Raw genomic sequence first — 27658 nt, forward strand, 5'->3', positions numbered from 1 at the left:
AATGAGCAAAATGGATGGATGGAGACAAGGAAATCCCAGGGATTAGAGAGAGGGAAGGAAGGAGAAGGGTTGGGGTGGAGAGCAGCTGAAGTCAGCTGCTGAGGGCAAGGGCTTCATGCTACTGGAGCTCACCACTGCCCTGCTTGGGGAAATGATGTCCTTGTGAAAGTCCAAAGGTGCCTTGACCCACAACCCCCCAAAAAACACACCTGGTTTCTCAGGCTGAACATACCAACTCATGCTTCTTGGGACATTCTTGGGGGGAAACCAGCTAAAATTACTCAGCTGAGTGGAAACATGCTTTCTGCTGATGTTCCTAAGAAAATGTTGAAAGGAAACATGTAACCATTGGTGAAGGGTCATGGAGACCAAGTCTTCTGAGCAGGAATGGATAATGGAATCAGGGGTTGCTCAGCCTTCGTGAAAGGAGGCTTAAGGGAGACCTTCTTGCCTTCTACAACAACCTGAAAGAGGTGGAACAAGTGACAGGATGAAACAGCCTGAAGTTGCAGCAGGGGAGGTTTAGGTTGGCTATTAGGAAAAATATCTTCACTGAAAGAGTGAAGGGGTGGAATCACCATCCCTGGAGGGATTAAAAAGCCATGGAGATGTGGTGCTGAGGGACATGGTTTAGTAGTGGCAGTTCTGGGTTAATGGTTGGACTCAATGATCTCAGAGGTCTTTTCTGGCCTTAATAATTCTATGAATTGCAGTCCATCAATAAATGGAGCTTTACCCAGAAAGCAGGCAGAAAACTTGGCAGAAAAGGCTGCAACATTTTAGAGTCAGTATTTTTTTTTTTCCTCCTCCAAATCTTTACTCATTGGAAAGAGAAAAAAAATAAAGAGCTCAACTAAAAGACAATAAACAGGCAGGAGACAGGAGCGATGCTGCAGGACCTTGGTCCAGCAAGCAGGCACTACTCCAGCCCCAGCTCTGACCTGAACTGTAAAACTGTATCAACACTACTCTGCTGCAAGGAAACAGTTGTTTTAAATCACTTATTGAAATGAACTTCAAAGGAGTTTCTGTCTTATTTGGTATACACAGGGAGACACACACAAAAGAACAGCCTAGTTTGTACTGCTAGCAAAGAGGGAGTTTGGGGGGGGGGGGGTTGCAGGCTCGTTATTTTTCCAGTTTATAAATAAATTCCTTGTTGTACAATAGACATGTTTTGGAAATCTATTTATGGACCACTGGAACCTGAAGTAAAGTTTACAGTTTGAGTGCTGCTGTTTTGATCACACTGCAAACTTCCCTGTGCTGATGATGCAGCTGCAGCTCTGTCCTCCTGGGGCCTGGCACAGGGTGTCCTCTGCCATTCCTTAGGGTCCTGTGTCCTGACCCCATGCGGTGCAAACACTTAAGATGTAATTAAATGGCTCACACATTACTGTGAGAATTTAAAAGAACTGTAAAGAGCTTTCCTACAAAGTTCCCAGCCATGATTACATCATCTGGCTCCTGCTGAATGCCTGAGCTGCCTCTCCCGACCTCCCTGCCAACCTTGCAGTGCATCTAGATCACAAAAGCCCAGCATGGTTGGGTTGGAAGGCACCTCTGAAGGTCATGTAGTCCAAGTCCCTGCTAAAGCAGGGTCACCCACAGCATGTTGCCCAGGATCACAATATCCAGGCAGATTTGGAATCTCTCTAGAGGAGACTCCACAACCTCTCTGGGCAGTGCAGTCGGGTCCAATCCTACAGAACCCTCACAGGAAAGAAGTTTCTCCCCATGTTCAGATGTCCAGTTTGTGCCCATTGCCCTTTGTCCTATCACTGGGCACCACTGAGAAGAGCCTGGCCCCATTCTCTTGCCCCCACCCTTTAGCTATTGATCTTGCATGCTTCTCGGTTTAGCTTAAGGACAAAACCAGCTTTAAAAGGGTTTTTCACCACTTCCCATTCCAGCCCTCCGGGTTCTAGACAAAGCAAAACAACTAAAATCTTAAAGGGTCTTTCCCAACCTGAACAATTCTCTGATTCTGTCTTTCAAGTGGTTGTGTGCTCTGACAGTCCTGATTTTAAACGAGCTGCTTCATCATTAGGGGAGCAAGTCTGTAAATCACAGGGGATATCAGCTTTGTGCAGAAAGGTGAAAAAAGCTCAAATCCCCAGCTGCTGCTGCTGCTGTTTGTAGGCAGCCTTGTAACCATCAGATCTTCAAACGGTTCAGCACCTTCTGAAGATTGAGAAAACCAAATTTGAACAGCAAACAGGAAAAGCACAGCGTAAGGAATGTGCAGCTAACTCTGGTGGCAGCCAGCCCTGTTGTGCCCTTGCTCCCTGCAGCCCAGGTGGAAACACCCAGAAAGTGGCTTTCTTGGGAGGCACTGGGGCAGCACAAGGAATGCTGGGCTGCTGCCAAAGCAAATTAACTCGCTGCAGGGTGTCCCACAGGCTGAGCTGCTCACCCTGGCTTTAGGGCCTGACCACCTCTGCTGCTATGGCTGGCTAACACTGCAGGAATTCATGAACCTCAAGAAGTTTGACAAAGCCAAGGGCAAGGTCCTGCACCTGGGTCAGAGCAATCCCTGGTATCAACTCAGGCTGGGGTTTGAAGGGCTGGAGAGCAGCCCTGTGGAGAAGGACTTGGTACTGCTGGTGAGTGAAAAGCTGGACATGAGCCAGCAATGTGCACTCACAGCCCAGAAGCCAACCATGTCCTGGGCTGATCCCCAGCAGCATGGGCAGCAGGTCAAGGGAGGGGATGCTGCACCTCTGCTCTGCTGAGACCCCATCTGCAGTGCTGGCTCCAGCACTGTCCTCAGCACAGCAGAGACAGGGACCTGTTGGAGTGGGGCTGCAGGAGGCCACAGCAGTGGTGGGAGGGCTGGAATGCCTCTGCTGTGAGGACAAGCTGGGAGAGTTGGGGTTGTTCAGCCTGCAGAAGAGAAGGCTCTAAGGAGACCTTCTTGTGCCCTTTCAGTACTCGAAGGGGCCTGTGAGAAAGCTGGGGACAGATTTTTGGGCAGGGCCTGTGAAAGGACAAGGGGTGATGGTTTTAAACTAAAAGAGGGGAGGTTTAGACAAGACAGAAGGACGGAATTTTTTACATCGAGGGTGGTGAGTCACTGGCCCAGGTTGCCCAGAGAGGTGGTAGATGTTTCATCCCTGGAAACATCACAGATCAGGTTGGACAGGGCTCTGGGCAACCTTATCTATGAAGTCATCCCTGCTGACTGCAGGGAGGTTGGACCATACGGTCTTTACAGGTCTCTTCCAACCTAAACCATTCTGTGACTCTATAAACCCACAGCCACTTCTTGGAATTAAAAAATCATTGAGGTTTTTGGGGTGGTTTTGTTTGGTGTGGGGTTTTTTTGGTTGTTTTTACATTTCTCATCTAATTCCCCAAATGACAATGCCTTCCTCATTCAAGTTGCTAATGCAGAAGCTAACACTTGCAAATCAGCTGCAAAACACTTCTAATTCTGCCTGCCAGTGCACCATAATTTGTAGGAGTTCCAGAGAAGGCAGCTCAGCTATGTGTTTAAATGTCACGCATTCCTGATGGCCCTCTTAAGCCTGTTCTCCACCCCCAGGACTCCCATCAGAGACAAAACATCTCCAAGCAGGCTCAGTCTTGGCCTTTCTCTGGGTTTGCAGTAAAATTCCAGAAGGTAGTTTTTGTTTTAGTTCATATGAACAAGCCAGATCTTCCCACCTCACCCAGATTAGCTTAAAATTCAGAGGTGCCTGTTCTGGTGCTTCTGGTGGCCATCACCCACTGCAGTCAAAGGGTAAGGAACTTGTAGGCACCTACAGCAATGACCTGCTTGAGCTGAGCTCTGTGGGCTGTCTCTGAGGTATCTCCCAGAGATTCAGTTCTCACTCTTATTTCTCTCTGCCTATTTTTAGGTCTTAGCAATTATCATTACAGAACTCAAACCACTTCTTTGTTCTGCCCAGCACTACATGCACTAATGTCATCAGCCTGTCCCTCAATGCTTGGTTTCTGGACTGTGAGGAAGGAGATTGAGGAAAAAACACAGCAAAACCACCACGGACTTCTGTGACCTAAATCAAACACAGGAGGCTGGAGCAGCTCACGCTGTACTCGTATTCCTTTGGGGCTTTTTTTTTGTCAGAATTAGGCAGAGTCCAGATGGGCTCCACATGTACTTTTACTCTCTCCCATCAGGGTTCTTTGAGAAAGTCTATGGCACATCCACATGCATCCTGCATGGCTGCTACAAAGTCCTCTCTTGATGTGGTTTGCTCTCAACAACTTGAAAGTGTTCCATCTGGATGTGGTTCTCACCACTGGGCACCCACCCACCCCGGGCTGCATCAGCACCATGTGCCAGCCTGAGACCCAGGGCAGGAGGGAACAGGGACTGCTGTGAGAGCAGCAGCCAGATTTTCTTTTCTCAGTGTCTCGTTCTGGAAGACACCTTTTAAAAGCAGGAAAAAGTTCTGGAGTTCAAGGACGCAAGAGGATCACCCCTTGAGAGCAAGGCTGGGGGGAAAATCCAGACTGCTGAGAGTTTTGCAACCTAAGCTGGAGGCTGCATCTTGTCTGGAATGCCTGCAATGGGGCATTATCCAGGCATGAGGTATGAGGTACCACACCACAGATCAGGTATTGCAGCATCAGCCAAGAGCAGAGCTAGAACAAAGGACAAAGTTTGCACTTCCCAAAACAGGACCACAACTTGCTCCAGAAACTGTAGACTGTTACATAAATGGAAAAGCTGATTCATGAGAATAAAAAGAAAAGCCTCTCTCATGGATTATAATGCCATTTCAAGTGCACTCAGGCAACAGCCCAAGGCCTAAGAATTTGTCAAATCCCAGAGGAACAAAACCCAGGTCAGAAGATCTTCCTGTGTCCAACTGGAACCTCCTGCTGTGAGGACAGGATGAGAAAGCTGGGATGGTTCAGCCTGGAGAAGAGAAGGCTCTGGAGAGACCTTCTTGTGGCCTTGTGGTGTCACTGGACACCACTGAGAAGAGTCTGGCCCCCTCCTCTGGGCACCCACCCTTCAGCCATTGGTAAGTTCACCTTGGTTAGTGCTGCACGATGCGACCCTCAGGAATACTGAGAGTCAGATGGCATCGACTCGTCATGGAAAGGCACCAGGATCCAGCTCAGCACTGCAGCTGAACTGCTGAGTGTCACTTGCTCTGTGTCAGCACTGCCACACACCCGGTTCTGCTGAAGCTCTGTTGCAGCCAAATCCTAGTAAGAAAGATACTGAAAGGCCATAAATAGGTCAGAACTGACTTGCTGCAGCACATCCAATGTCTCTTCAGCTACTTTCCTCCAGCAGTGGCCAAAAGCAGATTCCTTTACCCATTAGCCAAGTAGGAGGACAAGCAACCTTTCCTTATTCATATCTTCTCAGCATCTGGCAAACAGCAGCAGCAGTGCCTAACGAAGCCTTGATTACTTTTGAATGCGTTTCAAGTTTACTTTCTGTGAAGGCACCTTAAGGATCAACTTATTACCACAGCTTAAGTCAAATTCCGCTCTTAATAAATAATATCCAAGCACCAAGGGACTGGGGGGGTGAAGCCATTCATCCTGCTGCACCCTCCTGTCAAAGGACTATTGTGGTGCTGCTGGGTTTCTGACACAGAACAGCTTATCAGAGGCAACATCTGAAGACAGTGTATGAAAGCATCATTTAAGGAACTTCAGATTTTATTCCAGTGCATGAAAATCTTTCTCTGAGTCCAGCTCAGCCACAAGCCCACCAACCAGATGCACACAACTCACAAGAGTGTTCTGGATGGCTGTGGAGATAAGATTCAGCAGGCCTCTAGGCAGGACATCTGTGTCCTCACCAAAAAAATAAACAAAACAAACAAACAAATAAACAAACCAAAAAAAACCAAAAACCACCAAACAAAAAAGGAATTAAACATTCCTCTACTGTCTGCTTTAGATGTTTTCAATAATTCTGAGAGTCACCACTGCCAAATCAAGTTCTGCAGAAGTCAGGATGCCAACACTCTTCACAGCAGCCACTGCCTGTTAAAGGTCTAGAAGCCAAGCAGCGATACAGAGCATTATTTCAACGTTTTATCCCAAATAAGGACCAACTCAATGAACTACATCTTTCTCCCTGGACTCTTCAGTGTTTCTCTGCCTCTCTTGAACTAGGGAGCCCAAAACTGCCACAGTACTACAGATGTGGCCTCACCAGGACAGAGTAGAAAGGAAGCAGAACCTCCCTCAACCTGTTGGCCACTCTTCTTAATGCTCCCCAGGAGACCACTGGCTGCTTTGGCCACAAGAGCACATTGCTGACTCAGGGTGAACTTTTTTGCCTACTAGGACTCTCTCAGGTCTTTCTCCACAGAGCTGCTTTCCAGCAGGTCAGCCCCTAAACTGTACTGGTGCAGGGGGTTATGACTCCCCAGGATGGCAGCGAGCCTTTTACACACTGACTTTACACCCACATGAAACAGAAGATCCCAGCAACTGGGCAAGGCAGGAGGTAAAACCCAGCAAGAAGGGGTTGGCAGCACCACAGCTGTTACTGGAAGAAGCACCAAACCTTGTTCTGTGCACCCTTTTTGTAGACAGCCTGAGAGCCTGAACACAGAGAAACAGTGAATGCAAATAAAGCTTCCAACTGCTGAGCACTGGGTGAGGTGTTTCAAGATTCAGAGAGGTGTCAGACTTGGCCTCCCTCAAAAGGAAGGATCTGTGCTTGATTTAGAACAGGGGGATGCCTGACTGCTGCTTAACTCTCTGCTCTCGCTGGGCTTCAGGCCCCTGCAGCCCCAGGAGGAGTGAGAGCAGCACAGTTGTCCCCTCTCTTCATCTGATCTCTGCAAACAGCCCCACCAGGAGTCCTGTTTGATTAAGGACGAACTTTGCACTTGAAGCAGCCTCATGTCACTGGGTACCACCTGGCAGCAGCCTGAAACTCAAATATCCAAACCGTTAAGCATCAAAATCCTGCCCCTCCTGATCCATGGGCTCTGCCCAGGCTGCTCCTAGCCCTCACCTCCTCCTGGTCAGGGGATAGTTATCCAGGAGGGACCACTGGGAAACACAGGTTCTTGCTGGGACCTTATACATGCAATCCCTGTAAATCAGGGTTAGGGAGAAACACCTTCTCCTAGAACTTCAAAGGTTTGTTTCTGAGCATGTATTTGCTCCTTCTTGCACCAGCATGTGCCTTGACACAGTTCCATGGGGGTCTGAGCCAGAGAAACTCTTCCAGCTACACAGCAGCATTGCTTTGGGGGGCTTCAACTCAGGTAAGCCTGCTGACCTCCACCTGGCTCCAACATCCTCTCAGGAAATCACAGAGCAAGAAGGTCTCCCCTCAGCCTCCTTTTCTCCAGGCTAAACAACTCCAGTTCCCTCAGTCACTCTTCAGAAGATTTGTGCTCTGGACCCTTCACCAGCTTCACTGCCCTTCTCTGGACATGCTCCAGCACCTCAGTGTCCTTGGAATGAGGAGTCCAAAACTGAGCCTAGTATTTGAGATGCACTCTCACCAGTGCCGAGTACAGGGAGACAAGCACCTCTTTAGTCCTGCAGGTCACACTGCTGCTGATCCCAGCCAGGATGCTGCTGGCCTTCTTGTCCACTTGGGCACAGGATGACTCATATTCAACCAGCTGTTGACCAACATCCCCAGGTCCTTTTCCAGCAGGCAACTTTCCAGCCACTCTTCCCCAAGTCTGGAGCATTGCATGGGGTTGCTGTGACTCAAGTGCACGACCTGACACTTGGCCTTGTTGAACCTCATTCAGCTGACTATTTCTAGTTTCTTTTGTGACTAGACTGCTGCATTTAGCCAAAATAAATGCATCTTTCAAAAATCAAGCTTCCAGACCTAAAGCAAGATGATGGGATGTACAGAGGAGAATGCAAAGAAACACTGAAGTGTTGCAAAGCCCAAAGCTTTGACCATAGGCACTGACACCATCCACGAACCATCTCAGCACCCAGAACTGTCCTATTCAAAAGGAAAACATCACCATTACAATACAAAATAAATTGACCCTTGGCGATTTTCTAAGTCAATTTTGTGGCATTTTGACTTTCCTAAGCCTGAAAACTGCTCTTCTGGTCCAAAACCAACAGAGAGACAGCTTCCTACTGTGGGAATAGAGGCTCCATTATCTCGGTTAGCCACTAACAAAGCACAAGCAGCAGCAGCAGAACATGAACTCCTCATTTATTACACATAGTTGTTTCCTGAAGCAGAGTTGGAGCTTGGCAGGCTGTATTTCCATGGATGTCTGATGTGTGCCTAGCCACAGCATCCAAACTCTGTGCAGGGTTAAATAAGAACAAATAGGCCCTTTCCTCCCCCCAAAAAACAGTAAAAAACTAACATAACTCCTGAGCATCACAAACGTGTGAGAGCTGCAGGAAAAGCAGACAAAAAAACCAACCTACACACAGTGCATTATCCTGCAGCACACATCAGGCTTCTGAGACTACCCAGGAAGTGCAAACCCCAGCACCCTGCTTAACAAAATCTGCCCCAGGGTCTGGAATGAACTCTGAGGTGTCAGCCACAACATCTCCTGCAACTCCACTTATCTGAGCAACATTTAAGGTTAGCAGAAAAGTGGAAATCTGACAACAAACCTGCAACCACAGCTTCCGACTTTTCTTTCCCTCATCAGCCATCACTGATGTTCACAGAGTTAGTTGTGTGGCACAAGTCAGGCAGAACAGCAGAGAACTGCAGGCTTTCAGAGACCTGTAATGCTCCTAAGCTCTTCAGCACAGCCAAGTCAACTGTTCAGTGCTACGTCCTGTACCAGGTTCATCCCCACAGAGAGGAGATGTCCCACCACTGCCAGACCTAGGAGCAGCCCCACAGCCAGCCTCTCCCCACCCACCAGCCAGCACATGGGCTCTCCTTCACCCCATTGTGTCTCCTCTTTGACACAGTGCCTGCCAGGTTAGCCATGACAGAAGGTGAAGCTCACCCACACTTCTTCAGCCTTGGGATGCTCAAAAGGCAACCCAGGGAGGACCTGAGCAGAGGGCAACAGCCTCTTCTCCTGGCAAGACTATTCAGAGTATTGCCAATGTCTCTACAGCCTCTCTCATGTGAGGCACAAAAGAGTCTCAGCAAACAGGAGCCTTTGCTGTGTGGAAGAAGTTCTTAAGTCAGAGACTCCTTAAACAAATCTGGATGCACCCTCTGCCTCTCAGAGCTTCCTCCCCTAAGCTGCAAGTGAGCAGGAATAATTGGGTTTTCAAATCAATGCTTATTTACTCTGTTATTGGGGTTAGGGATCATTTCTGGCTGTTTCACAAACCCTATCAAATACATCACAGCCTAGCCTCACAGAGAATTTTTACGACAGGCTGTAACACAATTTAACACACAGAAGACTAATCTCCACCCAGGTCATCAGTCTTACTATTGGGAGACACAGAAAACTATCTAGGAATATATCATATTCCAGAGATTCAAAAGTTCTCAATATAGCTGAGAAAAAAACAGGCAAAAAGCACTGAGGTTGCCACTGAAAACCTGAGCTCTAAAAGAAGCTTTAAAAAGAGCTTCAGTGCTTAAAGTCTGGAAGTCACCCCAGTTGTCAGGTTCTGAGTCTGGATTTTTCAGCCAACCTCTTTCTGAAAGCCAGAAGAATTATTCCTTCTTTGTCTTCACTTTCATTGAGGGCTGTCCAAAACAGGTCTTAGCAGTCCATGTAGTGCTGGCAACTACACCCTGTGAAAAGCACATATCCCACCTCCTTCCACCCTGAAACTCCAATATCCACAGGCTTGGCTCATCAATCTTCACTGGGGAAGCAGCCTGAGGAGATAGCCTGAGAGCAGCACACACCACAGACAGCACAGGGCTGCAGATTTGGGTGCTAATTGAACCAGCTGCCAGTGAAGTTACTTTCCAACCTGGTAGATTTCTGCTGACAGTGAGGAGCCCTGCACGGCACAGAGTATAGAGAGGAAACCCATGTGTTGTGTTGTGTCGTGTTGTGTCGTGTTTGCTTGATGAGAGCCAAACTCTGGCTAGGAAAGGAGTTAAACACACAGACAAGTACTGCACAAGGCTCCTGTGGTTTGCAAGAAGAAGGTGGGTTATTTCCTGCATGGTTTAACACACAGAAAGACTAAAAGTTTACAGCATTAATTGTTGTATCACTGCCTTTTATGCTGCTAGGTGTTTATTATCTTTAAATAAAAAAAACACCTTAAGAAGAACTATAGTATGGCCTCAGGGACCTTATGTCCCTGAGCTGTATTACCCTCTGTCTTGAAGGACTCTGGTCACCATTGGGTCTGCTTTTTCTAATTCACAAACTTCCTTCTTCCCCTGTACAAGCCAGCATCTGCATGCCACAATCAGAAACTAAGACAAATACACACTGCATTTTATTTTTTAAAAGATTAAGTCCCCCAGCTGTTTGTTTGCTGCAGGATGGAGTTCTCCAGGCCTGGGCAAGCAGCCAAAATAGCTTAATTTCCCTGATGTCTCAGCCTCACACCTCAGTCTCAGCCGAATGCTCAGCGGCTGGCAGTGTGAGGCAAAGGGTATCCTAACGCCTTCCAAGCTGCTAAATTTGATCCCAAATCATTATGTTGAAGACAGGGCTGGCTGTCCAGCTGCTCCTCAGTTTATACAGGTGTAAATTCCTGGAAGGAACATTCCCCTGGGATGGCTTTATGATCTTTTCGCAACTTAAAACCTCAGTCCTAAGCATGTGAAGCGGTGGCTCTCACAGCTACCTCCTGTGATGAAAGGAAACAGAAATTTAGGGAAAGATTGCTCAGGTACAAAGGTTTCAGAGACTCAGCCACCAGAACCATGAGATTTGCTTATCTGCATTACAGGGTGGAAAGGAATTTCCAGTTCTTAATCAGGATTATCAGGTCACTAATAACTAAGTGTGCAAACCTGCCCCTTATTTTCTTCTTACTTCTACTCACACATTGCATTTCCTGCCTAGGGGAAAAATCCTACATCCATTATCCACAAATCAGCTTCACTTGAACTTCATTTCTAACCCTGTTCAGTGAGAACATTTGGGGATGTATTCTTAATTCCTTCACAGAATTATTCTGCTCCTCTCTTGTTCTGCCAGTTGCTCTGCAGCTGCTGCTCTGGCCAAACATGTTTCCAACATGTGCACAGGAATGATCTTGGACAAGCAGCATTAAGCATTTCCCAAGGGGTAAATTCTTGTCCTGCTGCAGTCCATGGCAAAACTCCCAGTGACATGAGCCCAGCTAAAGGCTGAACCCACAAGGTGAATACAGATGTGCTGCTTAAACCTTCCTGAAAACCACTACCCTCATAAAATTGTGCTTTTATGTGAAAACTGTCACTATTTTCCCCAGAGGCTGCCTGTTTTTTGTTTACAGTGGGCTTTGCCAATTTAGCTTGACCTCTGCCTAAGGCAAGAGGGGTTTCTGCTCCATCTCCTTAATCACCTAGGTCTAAATGTGATGTATGCCAGCATGTGCTGTTCTTGCTGCAGACTGAGTTGGTTTGGGAATCACCTGCAGTGCTGATGTTTTATAGGTAAGAAATGTTCACTCCTGCAAGCTTCACAGCTCCCTGTCTGCCCAAGAGCCCAGGAAAACTGGGTGACATTTCAGCTTTGCTTAATGGAAACCTTTCACCAGTCACACTTACAGCTCAGACCTCAGGCAAAGAGGCTGTGCATCACCCAGTAGGGCTTGCTTCATTGCTGACTCTCCCAGCTACAAACACCCCAGTCCCAATCTGGATCCCACAGTGCATTTCATCATATGTAAAACAGAAGATAAGACGGCAACTATTTCTTATGCAAAACCTGAATGTCCAGTCCAAGCCATAGAATGGCTTAGGTTGGAAGCAACCTTAAGAGACCATCTCCTCCAACCTCCCTGCCATGGGCAGGGACACCTCTCAGCTAGACTCAGCTGCTCAAGGCCTCATCCAACCTGGCCTTGAATGGCCTCAAGGAGGCAGCACCCAAAACATCCTTGGGCAACCTATGCCAGCTTCCTAAGCTCCAGTCTAACCTTGCTCTCCCTCAGCTTCAAACCATTCCCCCTTGTCCTGTCTCTAGACACCCTGATGAAAACTTCTCTGCAGCCTTGCTGTAGGATCCCTTCAGCTATTAGAAGGCAGCTCTAAGGTAACCCTGGAATCTTTTCTTCTTTAGGCTGAACAACCCCAGCTCCCTCAGCCTAATCTCACAGCAGAGGTGCTCCAGCCCTTGGATCATCTTTGTGGCCCTCCTCCAACAGCTCTGTAACCTTCTTCTGCTGGGGACACCCAAACTGGATGCAGTGTGTATCTTGAGCCTGCTAGCAGGCACTGCAGAACAAACAGCTTCATACAGGATTTCTTACAGCCTTCTCCTCAGCTCCTGAACAGAACTGCAGTTGTTCAGACAGAAACAGAGAGCAGAATTATTAACTTCTGCTTTGCCCCTCCCCTCACCTCAGGTTTCTAAGACACAGGGGATGAATATAGTTAAAAGTTCCTTTCACACCTCCAGTCTCTCACAGGATCTCTGAGTCTGCAGAGCAGAGAGAGGTAGGATTTTGGTAGCATTCGTATGTCTGAATATAAACCAGATCCTGAAGCTGCTTCGATATCAGAGGAAATTTCTAGTTACACCTCAATGTCCAGAGCCTTCTAATACCTCTACAACTGCAAGTGGTTGTAATAACCACCAAATTAAAACCAAACCAGCACACCTCTCACACACACATCCTTTTCCATCAAACATTTTTCCTGCACAACATAGAATCACAAAATTACAGACTGGTTTGCGTTGGAAGGGACCTTTAAAGGTCACCTAGCTAATTCCTCCTGCAGCAAGCAGGGCCACCTTCAACTGGATGATAGAATCACACAATTGTCAGGGTTGGAAGGGACCTCAAGGATCATCCAGTTCCAACCCCCCTGCCATGGGCACACCTTACACTAGATCAAGTTGCTCAGAGCCCCATCCAGCCTGGCCTAAAAATCTCCAGGGATGGAGCCTCCAACATCTCCCTGGGCAACCTGTTCTAGTGTCTCACCACCTTCACGGTGAAGAACTTCTTCCTAATATCCAATCTGAATCTACCCACTTCTAGTTTTGCTCCATTCCTACCAGTCCTATCACTCCCTGACACCCTAAAAAGTCCCTCCCCAGCTTTCTTGTAGGCTCCCTTAAGATACTAGAAGGCCACAGTAAGGTCTCCCTGGAGCCTTCTCCTCTCCAGACTGAACAGCCCCAACTCTTTCAGCCAGGTTGCTTCAAAGCCCCGTTCTTCTCCAACATGTTCTTCAATTTTTAAATGCAAACTGGTTAATTTTGGGACCAGAGCCAATTTCATCCAAGAACAGAATGAACAGCTTTGTTGGGTTAGGTCCAACACTTGTCTGCCCCAGCATCCTGTCTCCACCGAGCACAGATCCCTGGGAGGGGCACACCAACAGATTGAGCGCAGAAGGTTACACCACGTTTTCCTTTCCCAGACTCCAACAATCCACAGTTTTGAGTCAGAGGTGCAGTAATTACGTATAATAATCCTTAATAGACCTTCCCTCTTAATTTGCCTCACTGCTTCCCAAGCCCATGCATATTCTGCCATGCACCATGCTCTCTAGAGGGCAGGGAGTTTCTCCATCACACTACGTGTTGCCAAAGTACTTCACTGACACTGAACCTGCAGCCTGCTTGTCTCATTTGCTCCCCCAGAGCTGTTGCATTAGAAGTTATAAATAATCACTTCCTATTTGCTCTCCCATGCCTGACATGATCTTATTCACTTCTCATGCTTCTTCAGTTCTTTCTCAGCTGCAGAATCCTACCTTATTTGGTTGTTTATCCTACAGTGACCATCTCATCCTACTTAATAGCATTTCTCACTTACATTGTTTAAAGACAGCAATTCCAATCTACTAAAGACACAGATTCACCATAGATTTATAGTGTCCAGCTTCTCTCCTTTGTCATCTCCCATCCTAAAAATTTCTGACTTTTTCTCCTTTCCACAACAAGGTCTCCCTGGAGTCTTCTCTTCTCCATGCTGAACAACCCCAGCTCTCTCACAGCAGAGGGCTTCCAGCCCTCAGATCATTTCTGTGCCCTCTTCTGGACCCGCTCCAGCACGTCCACATCTCTCCCAAGCTGAGGACTCCAGAGCTGGACCCAGCACTTCAGGTGAGGTCTCAGCAGAGCAGAGCAGAGGGGCAGAATCCCCTCCTTTGACCTGCTACCCACACTGCTGGGGATGCAGCCCAGAAGATGGTTGGTTCCAGGCTGTGAATGCACATTACTGGATTATGTGCAGCTTTTCATCCAGCAGCACAGATCTCTGGAGGAACTTCCTTGTGTCTTCTGCATATTGTAAAAGCTGCTTAGAGATTGCAAAGTCTTGATTGTTATTTGGTTTATATAACTGGCAAGTAATCAATTACATAAGCCAAAAATGAAAAATAAACAAACAAAACAACCCCACCAACAAATCCTCTCCTCTTAGCCCACATTAGCTTAGTTTCTTGGTGAAAAAAAAATATTTTTAACCTGGCCAAAGCTTGCCCAAAACTTTATCATAGTCTAGGGATTCAATGTGAAGGGATCACCCTTATTCATATGCTGGTTAAGACTGGTCCAGGTCCTCACTCAAGCTGTGAAGCATGGCTTTTGTCTTCCAGTGTATTGATGCTTTCTCTGCTCTGCCTCTGTCCACACATCTGCTGGGAAAGAGTCTAACAAGTAACATCAACTTGTCCAGCACAGGAAGACAGTTTGTAGCTTCTAGACTTCCCTGAGATCCTGTTTTAAACCACTGCTGCCTTTGGTTCCCTGACAATGGCAGCAACTCCAACAAGGTGGCTCTCCACAGGTAATAGTTACAATTTAACGCTCCGGCACCTGTAGGATTTAAAGCAAGGCAGTGTTCATGCATGGCTGAAGAGCCTCAGTAAAACTAAACTTCAGAGAACACGTTGAAGAACACAAATCAGCACCTCCACTTCACACAGGGAAACTAAGCCAAACAGCAAGAAGTTGTATGTTCAGGATGTGAAGACTCCTTCAGCTGTACTCAGGCAGCATTAACTTCAGCCCATCCACACAGCTTGATGTTAACCCTTCACCTTCCTTCTGGTGGCTGAAAACTCAGCCTCACTTTACACCACCTGAATTTCACAACAGGAGTCTGAACAGGCAGCTGGAGTTGCTGGCCTGGAAAGGACATGCTCCTGGATAGAGCCTTTGTTCTGGGACAAATTATCCTAGAGAGGCATTACACTTAAAACTCTTTCAGGCCTGATTAAACATCTGACCAACAAAAGTACTTTAAATGGAATCATGATGCCAAGGTCTCCCCTGAGCACAGCTGGGGTCAAACAAACAGGTTTAACATAGTGTTTTCATGTTTGAGCAAAAACATTCTTGAATAGCATCATATGGATAAGTTGTGGGTTTGGTTTGGGTTTCCAGATCACTGATTAGTGCCAGAAACTAAGATCAGCAAATCCAGGGCAGCAACTTAAAGGCTGGAGAGCATGAAGAACAGATGCACAAGAACTCATCTACCTCTGGCCGTGATAATGATGCATCCTTAGCTCTTCTTTTTATCATATGGGGGAATATTTTAGTTCTATTTTGAACTTAAACAGCTGAAATCTATCAAGGTTTGTTTAATTCCATGTTTCCTCTCTCCCTTACTTCTCTTCCTCTGGGAGGAGTAAGATTAACCTCGCAGAGGCTCTTGGTTTTGGCATCCTCTGCTCGTTACATGCATGCCAATTCACAGACTTCTATAGGAATTGTCTGAGTGCAACTTCAATGCCTTGGGACAAGAAAGGTTCCTTGCTCAATCTTAGAAATGGTTATCAAAGAAGCACAAATGCAGAGCACTGACCTGACACTGGATGGATCATTTATTATGGAGAATATCATACATGGAGAATAAATCTTATGAAGAGTGACTGAAGGATCTGGGGCTGTTTAGTCTGAAGAGGAAGCTGAGGAAGACCTCATCGCTCTCTACAACTATCTGAAAGGACATTGTGGAGAGGTTGGTGCTGGTCTCTTCTCCCAGGTAATTAGTCATAGAACAAGAGGGCAAGGCCTCAACAGGGTAGGTTTAGACTGGACATTAGGAAGATTTTTTTCATGGCAAGAGTGGTCAGGGATTGGAATGTGCTGCCCAGGGAGGTGGTGGAGTCACCAACCCTGGATATGTTTAAAGGTGGTTTGGATGTGGTGCTTGGGGATATGGTTTAGGGGTGAACCTTGCAGAGTAGGGTTCTCAGTTAGACTTGGTGATCTTGAGGGGCTTTTCCAATCTGAACATTTGTGTGATTCTGATTCTGTGATTAGGAAGTGCTGTAGTTTGGGGTTCAAGCTCACAGCACTCTGTTTCTACCCAAGGTCAGCCTTTTCTCCCCAAGCAGTGCATGAGGAAGACACAATCCTGATGCACCACTGCAAAATAAACACTGTCAAACCTGCATGTACAATCTGCAGATGTTCCCAGCAAAAAGCCTTTCCCAGCCTGAACTGGGGGAGCACAACTTCCTATCTTCCTCATACTGTCCAAAAACTGGTTTTGTTTAAGCACAGTAGAATGCTTTTTATGTTGAAATATTGAAACCATTGCAACAACTGCAGACAATGTAATCTCTGGCTCCATTAAAAATGACAGTCTAATGTTTTAAGAAAAATATTTTACTTATCTGGAGTTTGGAACAATGATTTTAAGAAAACACCCCATGAGACAGATGGAACACATCCTTGCTAACTTCCTCTCTAGATCTGTGATACGTGTTTTGTCTTCTGCCCTGACAGCTCTAATGCAAGACAGTTCATATGGTTTATAGAGAGAAATTAAGTTTGTTTGACACTGGATGTCCAAAACCCTGCTGCATGCACATCATATTTACAAAAGAGAGGGGTGAAAAAAAATTGATAGCCAGCGTAACAAGTCAGTTTCCACTCACAGCATATTAAAGTGCATGAGGTTAAGTAGCACAAAAAAAATATATGAACATTGTGAGATTGGGTTTAAAGCTACCTGTCAGCTCATTTTCCCTAGAATATGTGGGTTTAACTAAACACATAGAAGCATTAAGGTTGGAAAAGACCTCCAAGATCTTTGAGTCCAACCATTGACCCAGCACTGCCAAGTCTACCACTGACCATGTGCCTCAAAAGCCTCTACATGGCTTTCCAATGCCTCCACCACTTCTCTGGGCAGCCTGTTCCAGGGCCTAACCACTCTTTCAGTGAAGAAATTGTTCTTAACAATAATCAAAACCTCCCTGGGTGCACCTTGAGGCTGTTTCTTCTCATACTATGGCTTGTTACCTGGGAGAAGGGAATGACCCCCACCTGGCTCCAACCTCCTGTCAGGAGATTGTAGAGAGCAAGGTGGTCTCCTCTCAGCCTCCATTTCTCCAGACTAAGCAACCCCAGTTCTCTCAGCTACTCCTCACAAGACTTGTGCTCTGGAACCTTCACCAGCTTTGTGGTCCTTCTCTGGACATGCTCCAGTACATCGATGTCCTTCCTGGAGTGAGAGGTCCAAACCCAACTCCAGTATTCGAAGTGTGTCCTCACCAGTGCAAGTACAGGGGGGGCACTCACTGCCCTAGTCCTGCTGGACACAACCTGCATCATACCACAATACTATGTATTTATTAAAGGTTCCTCTCAGGATTTTCTTCTCACATTCACTGCAGCGATCAGACCAAAGGAAGTTCAGCAGCAGCTCTACACCATCTGCTGCCCTTGCTCAGGGCTTCCGGAATGGCAAGTGTGACCGCACACACCCGGGCTTTGACAGCCTGTCTGCACTCTTGAAGGGGCCTGCAGAACAAGGCATACTTATCACACACACTGATAAAAACCCTGGATGCAGGGAACCACCCAGCTGTAGCCACAGTTGCCTGCAACAAGGCTGAGCACAAAGACAGCTCCTGGACAGCTGCAGTGGTCACACAGCAAAGCACAAGCACGGCCGCTCAGAACCCAAAAGTGGCCAAAAACCACAGAAAAAGAAAGCACACAGCCTTTGGTCATTCCATCTGAGGACAGCAATATTTGCAGTTATTGTGATACGCTGAGGAAAAAAGTCCCAGAGGAATTTAAATGCAAAATATAATCTGCATCTCTCCATAGGGTTGCTTCAGGAGAAAGCGTCTCCATCAGCCCTCTCAAAGCTGTGAGTACTTGAACAGAGACAAAAACCTAGTGCCTTACTGGGTTATGTGAGGGAAAATAAAAAGTGTAACTGCAAGCAAATGTTTGCTTTCCAGACCACAGGCCACTTTCCTCCTCGTTTCCTGGTGGGTGGGGAGAAGACCTAGATCCTTTCACAAGCAAAAAAACAATACAAGAAAAGCATGAAACCTACCACATCCCTAACTTTGTGAACACAAAAATAAACTCAAATTTCCTTTCCTCTCTCAAACTAACCCTAAACAGCAGCAAGTCTGATGTGTAATATGGGAGTCTGGCACAGATTCTGCAGATCATCTGGTTTTGCCCTGTCTGCAGTCACAGTAGGAGGCAAGGAAGAAAAGCCACCCCTGCAGCCACCAAAACAAGAGAGTGGGGAGAGCCTGGAGATGGAAGCATGGACTGTAGACCACAAACACAAAGTGCCAGGTTCTGAGGAGCAGTCTGGACACCAGCAGTTCAATGCAGTGGTTTCTATGGCTCACAGCACTGGCAGTGGCACACAGGAGAGGTCGGTCCCACCATCTCCAGAGCTGGTACTTCCATAGCCACAGCCTCTGGGTTTCACTCACACTCTCAAAGCTTGCAGGAGGACAACAGATGAATGAAGACAATTCCCTCAGATAAAGTCCATTGTCAAGACCAGGGCAGTTGTTGCTAACTGCACACTCATAAAATTGAGAAGAATTTAAACAGCTGGCTCCTTTCCACACAAGATCAATACAACTGGTAATTCAACTGCCTTCAGGGTGATGCACACATGTGCTTCTGGTGCTGCAGGAAATCTCTTACCCAAAAACCAACTAAATACCTAAAGCCTAAAACAGAAAATCACAGACTGGACTTGTGTAATGCCCCTTCCCTCCTTGTATCATTTTTCTTCCAGGAGCAAGAGACTAATTACTCTTTGGCCTCTCCTTCTTTCATCTCTTGAAGGATTTGAAGAGAAACTTACAGTCAAATCACTCCCCCAGCCTGGAGAGTCCCTGACTGAGTCAACGCTTGGGTGCTCCATTTGCACCTGTCATGTTATGTTCCTAGCCCCCAACACGGTCTCAGTAATGCTGTTCACTTCAGCTGCATGTCACGCAGAAGGGCTCCTGAACTGATGCTGCACAGGCACAACCCCATGTTTGGTATCTACAGCTCATCTGCATAATTATAATCCCCCATGAATCCTTGTCCCAGCCCACGACTCATCAGCACAGCATTCACACTGGGAACGATTAAAGAGAAAGAGCAACTTTCCATACAAGACTTCCAAATGCAGCAGGAAACTCCTAGTGTAACTGTTTCATTATGATTTCTGGGCTGAAATTCAAAGAGGAGGCAGACCAAGACTGCAACCATCACATTTTGGCTGAGTCCTTAATTACAGACTTCCAGTATATTCAGTTCTCTCTGCTTACAAGAGCCATAGCAACGAACCATCCCAAACCAAAGTCACCTTTACTATACAAAGCATAAAGCCAATGCCATGACAAACACAGGCAGCCAGTGAGACATACCAAAGATAACACTGAACACCAGCATTTTGTGCTGCAAAACTAGTCAATGAGCAGCCTGGCAGCCACAGCTGCCTTATGCTTAGGTGGAACTTCCTGTGCTCCAGTTTGTGCCTGGTGCCCCTTGTCCTGTCACTGGGCACCACTCAAGAGAGCCTGGCCCCATCCTCTCAGTACCTGCTCTTTAGATACTGCTAAGATCACTTTCTGATGTGACAGCCATGCTCTGACTCTGAAGGACTGAAGTGAATTTTACCAGGAATCCTTTGAAACACACTTGGAAAATGCCTCTGCTTAGACAGGACCTTCATGTGATACTTTTTTCCTTACAGATGCCTACTACTGAATATAAACTTTATGGAGAACAGTGCCCTGGGGAAACATTTTATATACTATGATGTGGCAAATTACCCTCAAAACCAAAGTATGGCTTTGCCAATAAAACACCACAAAATTTGGGCACCCTCCAAGACTTGCAGCCTCAGGCTGTGAGGTGTGAAGCAATCCCAACCCCTTTTCCCTTCAGCAGGAGACAATGCTTTCCAAAGCTTTCACCAGCTTTCAGAAATAGGGCAGTGTTTTTTCTAGGAAGAAGATTTTATTTTTATTTTCTATTCAATCAAATGAGCCTTTTAAAAATCAAAATAACACAGTACTGGGTGTCACCGACACTACAAAGCTGACTTAGAAAGGAATGAAAGCCCTCACAGGGCTGATGTTAGCCCGTTCAGTTACTTTGCTGGAAACAGCTCTGACTCTGTTCCATCTCTTTCTGTTGCAGCCTCCTCCGATGTGGATTTTCCACTCCTGGAGTGGGTTATTTCAAATTCAGAACCTCTGGTCCTCCAAGCAAAGCCTGTCTCACTAACAGCTTAAGACCCACGAAAACGACTCATTCTAGCACCCCTCCCCGTGGATATGTGCCTCTCTGTCTTACTTTAAGTTGAAATACAGATTAGAGTTCTTGTACTAGAAAGAAAACAGCCACTCAGTGAGGTACTCGGCTGATGGCTGCCAACAGAAACACCCTCAGTGTACTCAGCAAACCGGGAACATGGGAGTCCTGCTCATTACCACAAGCTTACTTGAGCTGCACTAGCTTTAGACACAGGCATGAGTGTACATATATATATAGATAGATGGATATATATACACACACGTCACAAACCTAGCAATTATGAGCACAATACACTCGAATTCTACAAAAACAGACTGTGCCAATGCTACATTCAAATTCCATAGTCAAGGGTCCACAAAGGAGCCTAAAAGGCAGCAGCAAGACCAGAATCGAGCCTTGTGGTGTGTAAAATCCATGCAGCAGCATAGAAGCCACTAAGCTAATAATTAAAACCTTAACTTTAAAACCAGGAAAACACAGTCAGGATTGAGATCAGCAGTTGCACCCCTGAAGCTTAGTATCACCACACACAGATAAATCAATAATTGCCATTAAGAGGTCAGTGATAGGAATCTCTAGCAGCTGAAGCAGTCAATCTGAAACCTATTAACAGCTGTATTAGAAAGAATTCCTTTCTCAATTTGCTAATGACTGCTTCTTTCCTTCCAGATGATCCTTTTGTAACAACCCAGCAGAAATCCCTTTGGACCCCCCTTATGAATGAACTACTCAGGATAGCAAGACTCTCCAGATCAGCATCAGATAACCACCTGCTTTTCATAATCAGCACCAGCACGTTGATGTCAGTATCGATATCAAGATTAACAAAAATGACACAAGAATAGAGCAAAGCCAGAAACACCCAAGGTCTACAATCCCGTGCCATCTGCACTCCATTGCTGCTGGGCTTAGCCTCTTTCAGAGCTAAATGAGATGTTAAAGCATCACAGCCATCAACTGCAAAGCTTACCAACAAGGTACTTTGTTTGCTGAAGATCCCAGATCAGTGACTGCACTCAACCGGAGATGGAGAACACAGTGAGGGGTTTTTTTGTCTTCCACATATCACTGTCCTCTGAAAGTTTGAGAACCTGCACCTAAAGTGCACAATCTAACAGTGACATGAAAGCTCATCACAAAGCCACAGCCCAGTCTCTTTATCTACTTGCAGTAAAAGTCACTGATCATTAACTGGCATTTTCTAAGTCTGGCATTTGCAGCTGTCCCGCAGTCATAGTGAGCACAACAAAATCCCCTGGACCTCAAAGCATCTTTCACACAGATCAGAGATCAGGACATTACCACTCTGAGCTACCTCTGAACCTAGGCACAAATCCCTGATACTTTTGTTTGGTTAATTTCCTTTTGAAAAATACAGTCTTCAGACCGAGCTCTGCCTACAACTCACTGGGGCTGTAAGAAGCAAAGCCCAGTATCCTCCCATGAGGCAAGAAACTTACTCAGACAGTAGCCACACATGCTTGACACCATTAATCATTCAATGCATGACGAATAAACTCATCAAAGCCCAATACTAACGTGATGAGTGACACCACTTGGAAATAAACTTCCGAACAACAACAAAATCCCAAACATCTTTGGCTTCGCCTTTCCTGGGCAGGATGAGGGGCAAAAGCGTATTCCCCCCTCGGACCTGCTGCAGCCAGCCCGGCCGCGGGTGTGGGAACAGCACATAGAACTCAGAACAAGATGAGAAATCGCCAAGGAAATGACACTTTATTCTCGACGGCCAGCTGCAGCACACACATCTCCTCACAAGCGTTGGATGTCTCTCTAGGTCTACGAAGCCCGGTTGCCCCTGCTTCTCCTAACGCCGCCCGGCCGCAGCTCGCAGCCTGCGGGCGAGGGGATCCGAAGGGACCCCGCACCGAGTCCGGTCCGCCGCCGCCGCCCTCCCGCCCCGTATAACTTTCCCGCGGCTCCCCTTACCGCTGTGGAGCCGGAGGAGGAGGCGATGTAGACCTTGATGACCATGCTGGGAGCCGAGGCAGCGGCGGCGGGATGCGGAGCCGGGCGGGTGGGTGGGTGGGTAGGTAGGTGTGTATGTGCGGGAAGCACGGCGAGGAGCGGGCGGGAGCTGAGGCGGCCGAGGCGCCAGCGGCGGGAGGGCGGGAGGGAGGCGGCGGGAGGCCTCGCCCCGCCTCGCCGCGCTCACTGGGCTGCCGGCTCAGCAGTCACCGCCGCCCAGCCCGGAAGAGGGAAAAACGGTTAAAAAAAAAAAAAAAAAAAAAAAAAAAAAAAAAAAAAAAAAAAAAAAAAAAAAGGAAGAAAGAAAGGGGTGAGGCGAATTCTCGACGAACCACGCGAGACGTGCAGAGGGGGCGCGGGCGGGGCTGCCGCTGCCTCGGGGAAGGGGGTGAAGAGCGGCTGGGCTGCCTCTTTATCTCGGCGGGGAGGCGTACGGCTGGAGCCAGCGGGACCGCCATGGCAGCAGCTGCCTTCCTTCACGGCCGCCACCGAGTCGGGAAAGACTGACTTGTGCCCGGCTCCGCCGTTCTGGCTCCCCGCCTTTCAGCAGCGTCCCCTAGTCCCTGGGAACGCCATCTCCTTCACTGGAACAGGGGCTGCCCCGAGCCTTGCTTTGCCCGCGGGGTGAGAGCACCGGGCAGCAGCTCCACTACCCCAGGAAGGCTGGGGCCAGCCTGCGTACCCCTGTGTTCTCATTCCTTTGGCCCGTCACTTGGAGGGGTGACCGAAGTTCGGATTTGGTAGATGTCAACGGGCAATGATATTCGGAGTTCAGAATTTATTTTTAAAAATCATTCCAGCATAAGCCTCGCTGCTGAAGTGACGTGTCGGCCCGTCCTAACAGACGGACGGACTGGGCAACCAGTTGAATTCTTTACCTTCCTGTAATTACTGTGAACTGTCTTCCACGCGAATAAAGCATCAAAGAAACAGGCGCCATGGCTCTGCCAGCTCCTGAGCTGGCCCCGCTGCTTTCCTTCTCTCGCCTGCTCTGGTCTGTGCCATGGCAGGGGAGTTCTTGTTCTGCTTGGTTAAGTCGGGGTTCTGCAAAAGGCCCCTGCCAGCCATCATGCACTGCAATTCCACAGCACGCTGCTTCATCGTTTGTATTAATTAGGACCACCAAATGAGACACCGAAGAGTTCTTAATTGTTCCAGTCATGGTGACACGTTATTTAGGGAAATTTATATTCAGCACCTGCCTTCCACTTGGCCTCTGGTACTCCAAATGTTACCTTAAATATATTTCATTGTACATTCTGATAGCAGCTTCGCAGAAAAAGGAAGATAATTGTGGTGATAAACATGGCAAGCTGAAATTTTAACACCTACCAGCTGAGTAAAGAAAGATGTTTATTTTACTCATGGCAAAATTGGGGGAAGTATTTCTGATGTGATTTTTTCCAAACACAATAAGCCTTCCTGTTTCAAATTATCAGGTGGGTTTGTTTTTTTTTTCTAACCATAGGCAGGTGTTATTTTTAAATCCTTTTGAATTAAAAAGTCTGTAAAATTAAGTCACCCATATTTGTTTCATTAATTTGCCAGCAGAGAACTATTTTGAGAATGACATGCCTTACTTGGATATTACTTAGGATATTTATCTGACTCTTTCAGAATGTCATGAGATTTATGTGTGTCTTGAAAAAGCAATAGCCCAGAATTTACTTAGGATGATGGGGCACAATAAATTTCCCTGGTTCAGGGAATTAAAAAAAAATTAATAGCAATGAATGGAGTGCTTTTTAATCTCTTTAAAACAAACCACATTAAATCCGGGAGATTAAAATTCTTCAGGGAATGTTTCCTCAGATGTCTTTGTACAGCCCCTTCCCAGCTGCCTGAGAAATGCATTCCCATTTCTCCCAGAGCCCCACATGATGTGCCAGGCTGTGATCTGATTCATGGCATGGAACACCAGAGGTATGAACTGCAGCTTATCAGAAAGGATGAACAAAATGCAGGTGCAGAACGGGATAGATGGGTTCACTTGAACTTTGGGCTTACTCATCATTGTGCTGGCTGCCTCCTGGCTCTCTGGCCAGCTCTTCTCCTCCTCCTAATGCAATTCCTCTCCTCAGAGGTGAAATTCTGCTGTAGCGAGCTGCACCTTCCTTGTCTTCCTGCCTACTGAAAAACCCGTGTATAATCATTACTCTCAGAAGTGCACTTTAGGAGGCATTTTATCTTCATGAAAGAAGATTTATTAAGAGCAATACATGACATGGGTATTATTGAAACTACTAGGTTTTCATTACTCATAATAGTAAATTTTCTACTCCACTGGCAGAAGAGCACAATGTTTTCTATTCCCAGGCTACTCCTGTAAAACCTGTGGTATTATTTTTGTTTTCACTATTAAACAGTTGTGCTAGATTTAATTAGCCTTTTCAAGGTAGGCCAAAACCTTAAATTAAATGAACAAACTCTTATTATGCCTCTAAGAGGGAAATCTCTTGTCCTAGTACAGCCAACAGTAGATGTATAATATTTGGCAAAGATTGCTGTCTCCTCAGTTACAGAATCACACAGAATGTTAGGGGCTGGGAGGGTCCTCCAGAGATCATCAAGCCCAACCCTCCTGCCAAAGCAGCTTCACCCAGTCACACGGGAATGCATCCAGGCAGGTTTTGAAAGTCTCCAGAGAAGACTCCACAGCCTCTCTGGGCAGCCTGTTCCAGTGCTCCATCACCCTCACCATAAAGAAGCCTCCTCATGCTGAGGTGGAACCTCCTGTGTTCCAGCTTGTACCTGTTGTTCCTTGTCCTATCACTGGGCACCACAGAAAAGAGCCTGGCACCTTCCTCTTGACACCTACCCCTCAAATATTTATAGATCCCCTCTCAGCCTTCTCTTCTCCAGACAAACAGCCCCAGGTCTCTCATCCTTTCCGAGTCTTGCAATCATCCTCATGGTTCTCCATTGGACTCTCTCCAGCAGATCCCTGCTTCTTGAATTGAGGAGCCCAAAACTGGACACAGTATTCCAGTTCCTTTGTGCACTTGCTGCAGCATGTGTTTGAGCAAGGCCATCTTCTCAGGCTGCACTTTCAGATGACTATTGCTAAAAGGAAAACTAAACAGTTGGATTTTGTTTTATATTATTTGATATATTGTGAAGTAGCAGCGTTGAGTAAGTGGCAGCACTGGCACTGACCTCAGAGGCAGGAGGAGTTCAGTGTTCCCTGCTGGGGAGCCCAGTGGAGTGGCTACCCTGGAGCCAGCCAGGGATTTCAGATTAAAACATTGCCAGTGATGGCAAAGATCTGCTCCCTTTTTCTTAAACCACAGGTAAGGAAAGTGCTGCCAAATGAAGCTATATTTTAAAAAAAGGAAACATAGTAGAATCTCACAATGAAAGAAATTACAGTCATCAACTGCAAAGTCCCTCTTCTACCAAAGGTCAGGCAGCACACATGCTCCAAATGCTCCATGGCTTCTTTGTAACCATGGAGAGAAATACATCCAAAATTCAACAGCAAATATTTGGCTAGTAATGTGAGACTGTGCCAGGTTTTATTCTCTTGAGTGTTTCTGCTGTTGCTAGAGAGGATGATCTGGATCTGCCTGAACACCCAAAATGGAGGAACGTGTGATCAGTAGATGTCAGCTCAGTGCTTGCACTAGGAACGAAGAAATCTGTCCTTCATTTCCAGTCCCAGCCTATCCAGCTTGCCAATAATTAGAGCCAGAAGGCAAGCCATGACTCAAAGCATGTCTTTTGACTTTATCCATGCTCTGCCAGAGCCAGGGCTGGCTACAGCCTATGGCAGCAATCTACTGATTGATGGTGGGTGGAAACTCCATTTCTCTGCTCTAACATGTTTGTGCAGGGGGTGGGGAAGTCAGGGAGCTCAGCTTTTCCTCCTCCTCTCATTCTGAAAAAGTGCAAGGCCAGGTTTCCTGGGTTTCACAGACAACTGTGCAAGACACAGTAGTAACTTGGACCGGCAGGACCAGGGAAGTGATTGATCCCTTGTACTGAGCACTGGTGAGGCCACACCTTGAGTACTGTGCTCAGTTTTGAGACCCTCACTCCAAGGAAGACATTGAAGTGCTAGAACACATCCAAAGATGATGAAAGGTCTGGAGAACAGGTCTTCTGAGGAGTGGCTCAGAGAACTGGGGGTGTTTAGCCTGGAAAAAAGGAGGCTGAGGGGAGAGCTTACTCTCTACAACACTCTGAAAATTGGTTATAGTGAGATGGGAGCTGGCCTCTTCTCCCAGGTCGCAAATGACAGGATGAGAGGAAATGTCCTCAAGTTGCACCAGGGGAAGTTTAGATTGGTTATTAGAAAAAAAGTCTTCACTGAAAGGGTTCACAAACACTGGAACAGGCTCCTAAGGGAGGCCCTAGCATCCCCATCCCTGGAGGTGTTTAAAAGAGGCAGAGATGTGATGCTAAAGGATATAGTCTAGCTTCAGACTTGGTAGAGTTAGAGAATGATTGGACTTGAGGATCTTAAACATCACTTCCAACTAAAACAATTCTGTGATTGTATGATTCTAAGACACATGGCAGTTTGCTGCCTGAGGAAGTAAACCACACCATATAGAACATGGCACTTTCACTGCTTTGTGCCTGTTGATTACCTCTATGATGGAGCTAATGGAGTTATGCAGAAGTCCTCATAACACAGAGCTGAGTATGAGATAAAATACACAACGTAAACTAATACCTACTCCAGGATTGCCACTTGCACTCATGCTACTTGGTCAACCAGCCAGGTGAAAGTCTGTGGGGAAGGACTGAGTTTCTTCTGTCATGTCCAGCTGTCCATTGACTGGGCAATGAAGAGATTAAAAGAAAACAAATACAATTCTGAGATGTGGACTCTGACTGGTAAGCTGGCCTTGGTTTCCATAGTTCTCATTATGAAAAACAACTGTCAAAAATTATCCAGCACATTAAATTTCTACAGAGATGTAGAGAATGAAATTCTCACCTGATTAAACCTGATGAAGGAACTTCTGCTAACTGCACCAGAGTGATCACCTCCTCTCCATGTCCACCTGGATTTCTGCAGACGTGCATCATGAAGACGTGCAGACGTAAGCAGGACGTGCATCATGAAACAAGAGCCCTTGCTTGCTTCTTACCTACCACAGGACTGGCACAAGCCACTG

At 46.8% G+C, this 27658-nt stretch overlaps 1 protein-coding gene across 1 annotated transcript in view; it reads right to left on the reverse strand.

Moving 5' to 3' along the window:
• Positions 1–22538, reverse strand: part of SH3BGRL (SH3 domain binding glutamate rich protein like) — a 35661-nt gene extending 13123 nt beyond the window's left edge. Inside the window, 1 exon segment of the mRNA XM_054388830.1 lies at positions 22494–22538. Coding sequence (XP_054244805.1) covers positions 22494–22538 — 45 coding nt within the window.
• Positions 22539–27658: the final 5120 nt, after the last annotated feature.

Source organism: Indicator indicator, chromosome 17 (genome assembly GCF_027791375.1).
Source record: "Indicator indicator isolate 239-I01 chromosome 17, UM_Iind_1.1, whole genome shotgun sequence".
Taxonomy (NCBI): Eukaryota; Metazoa; Chordata; class Aves; order Piciformes; family Indicatoridae; genus Indicator; species Indicator indicator.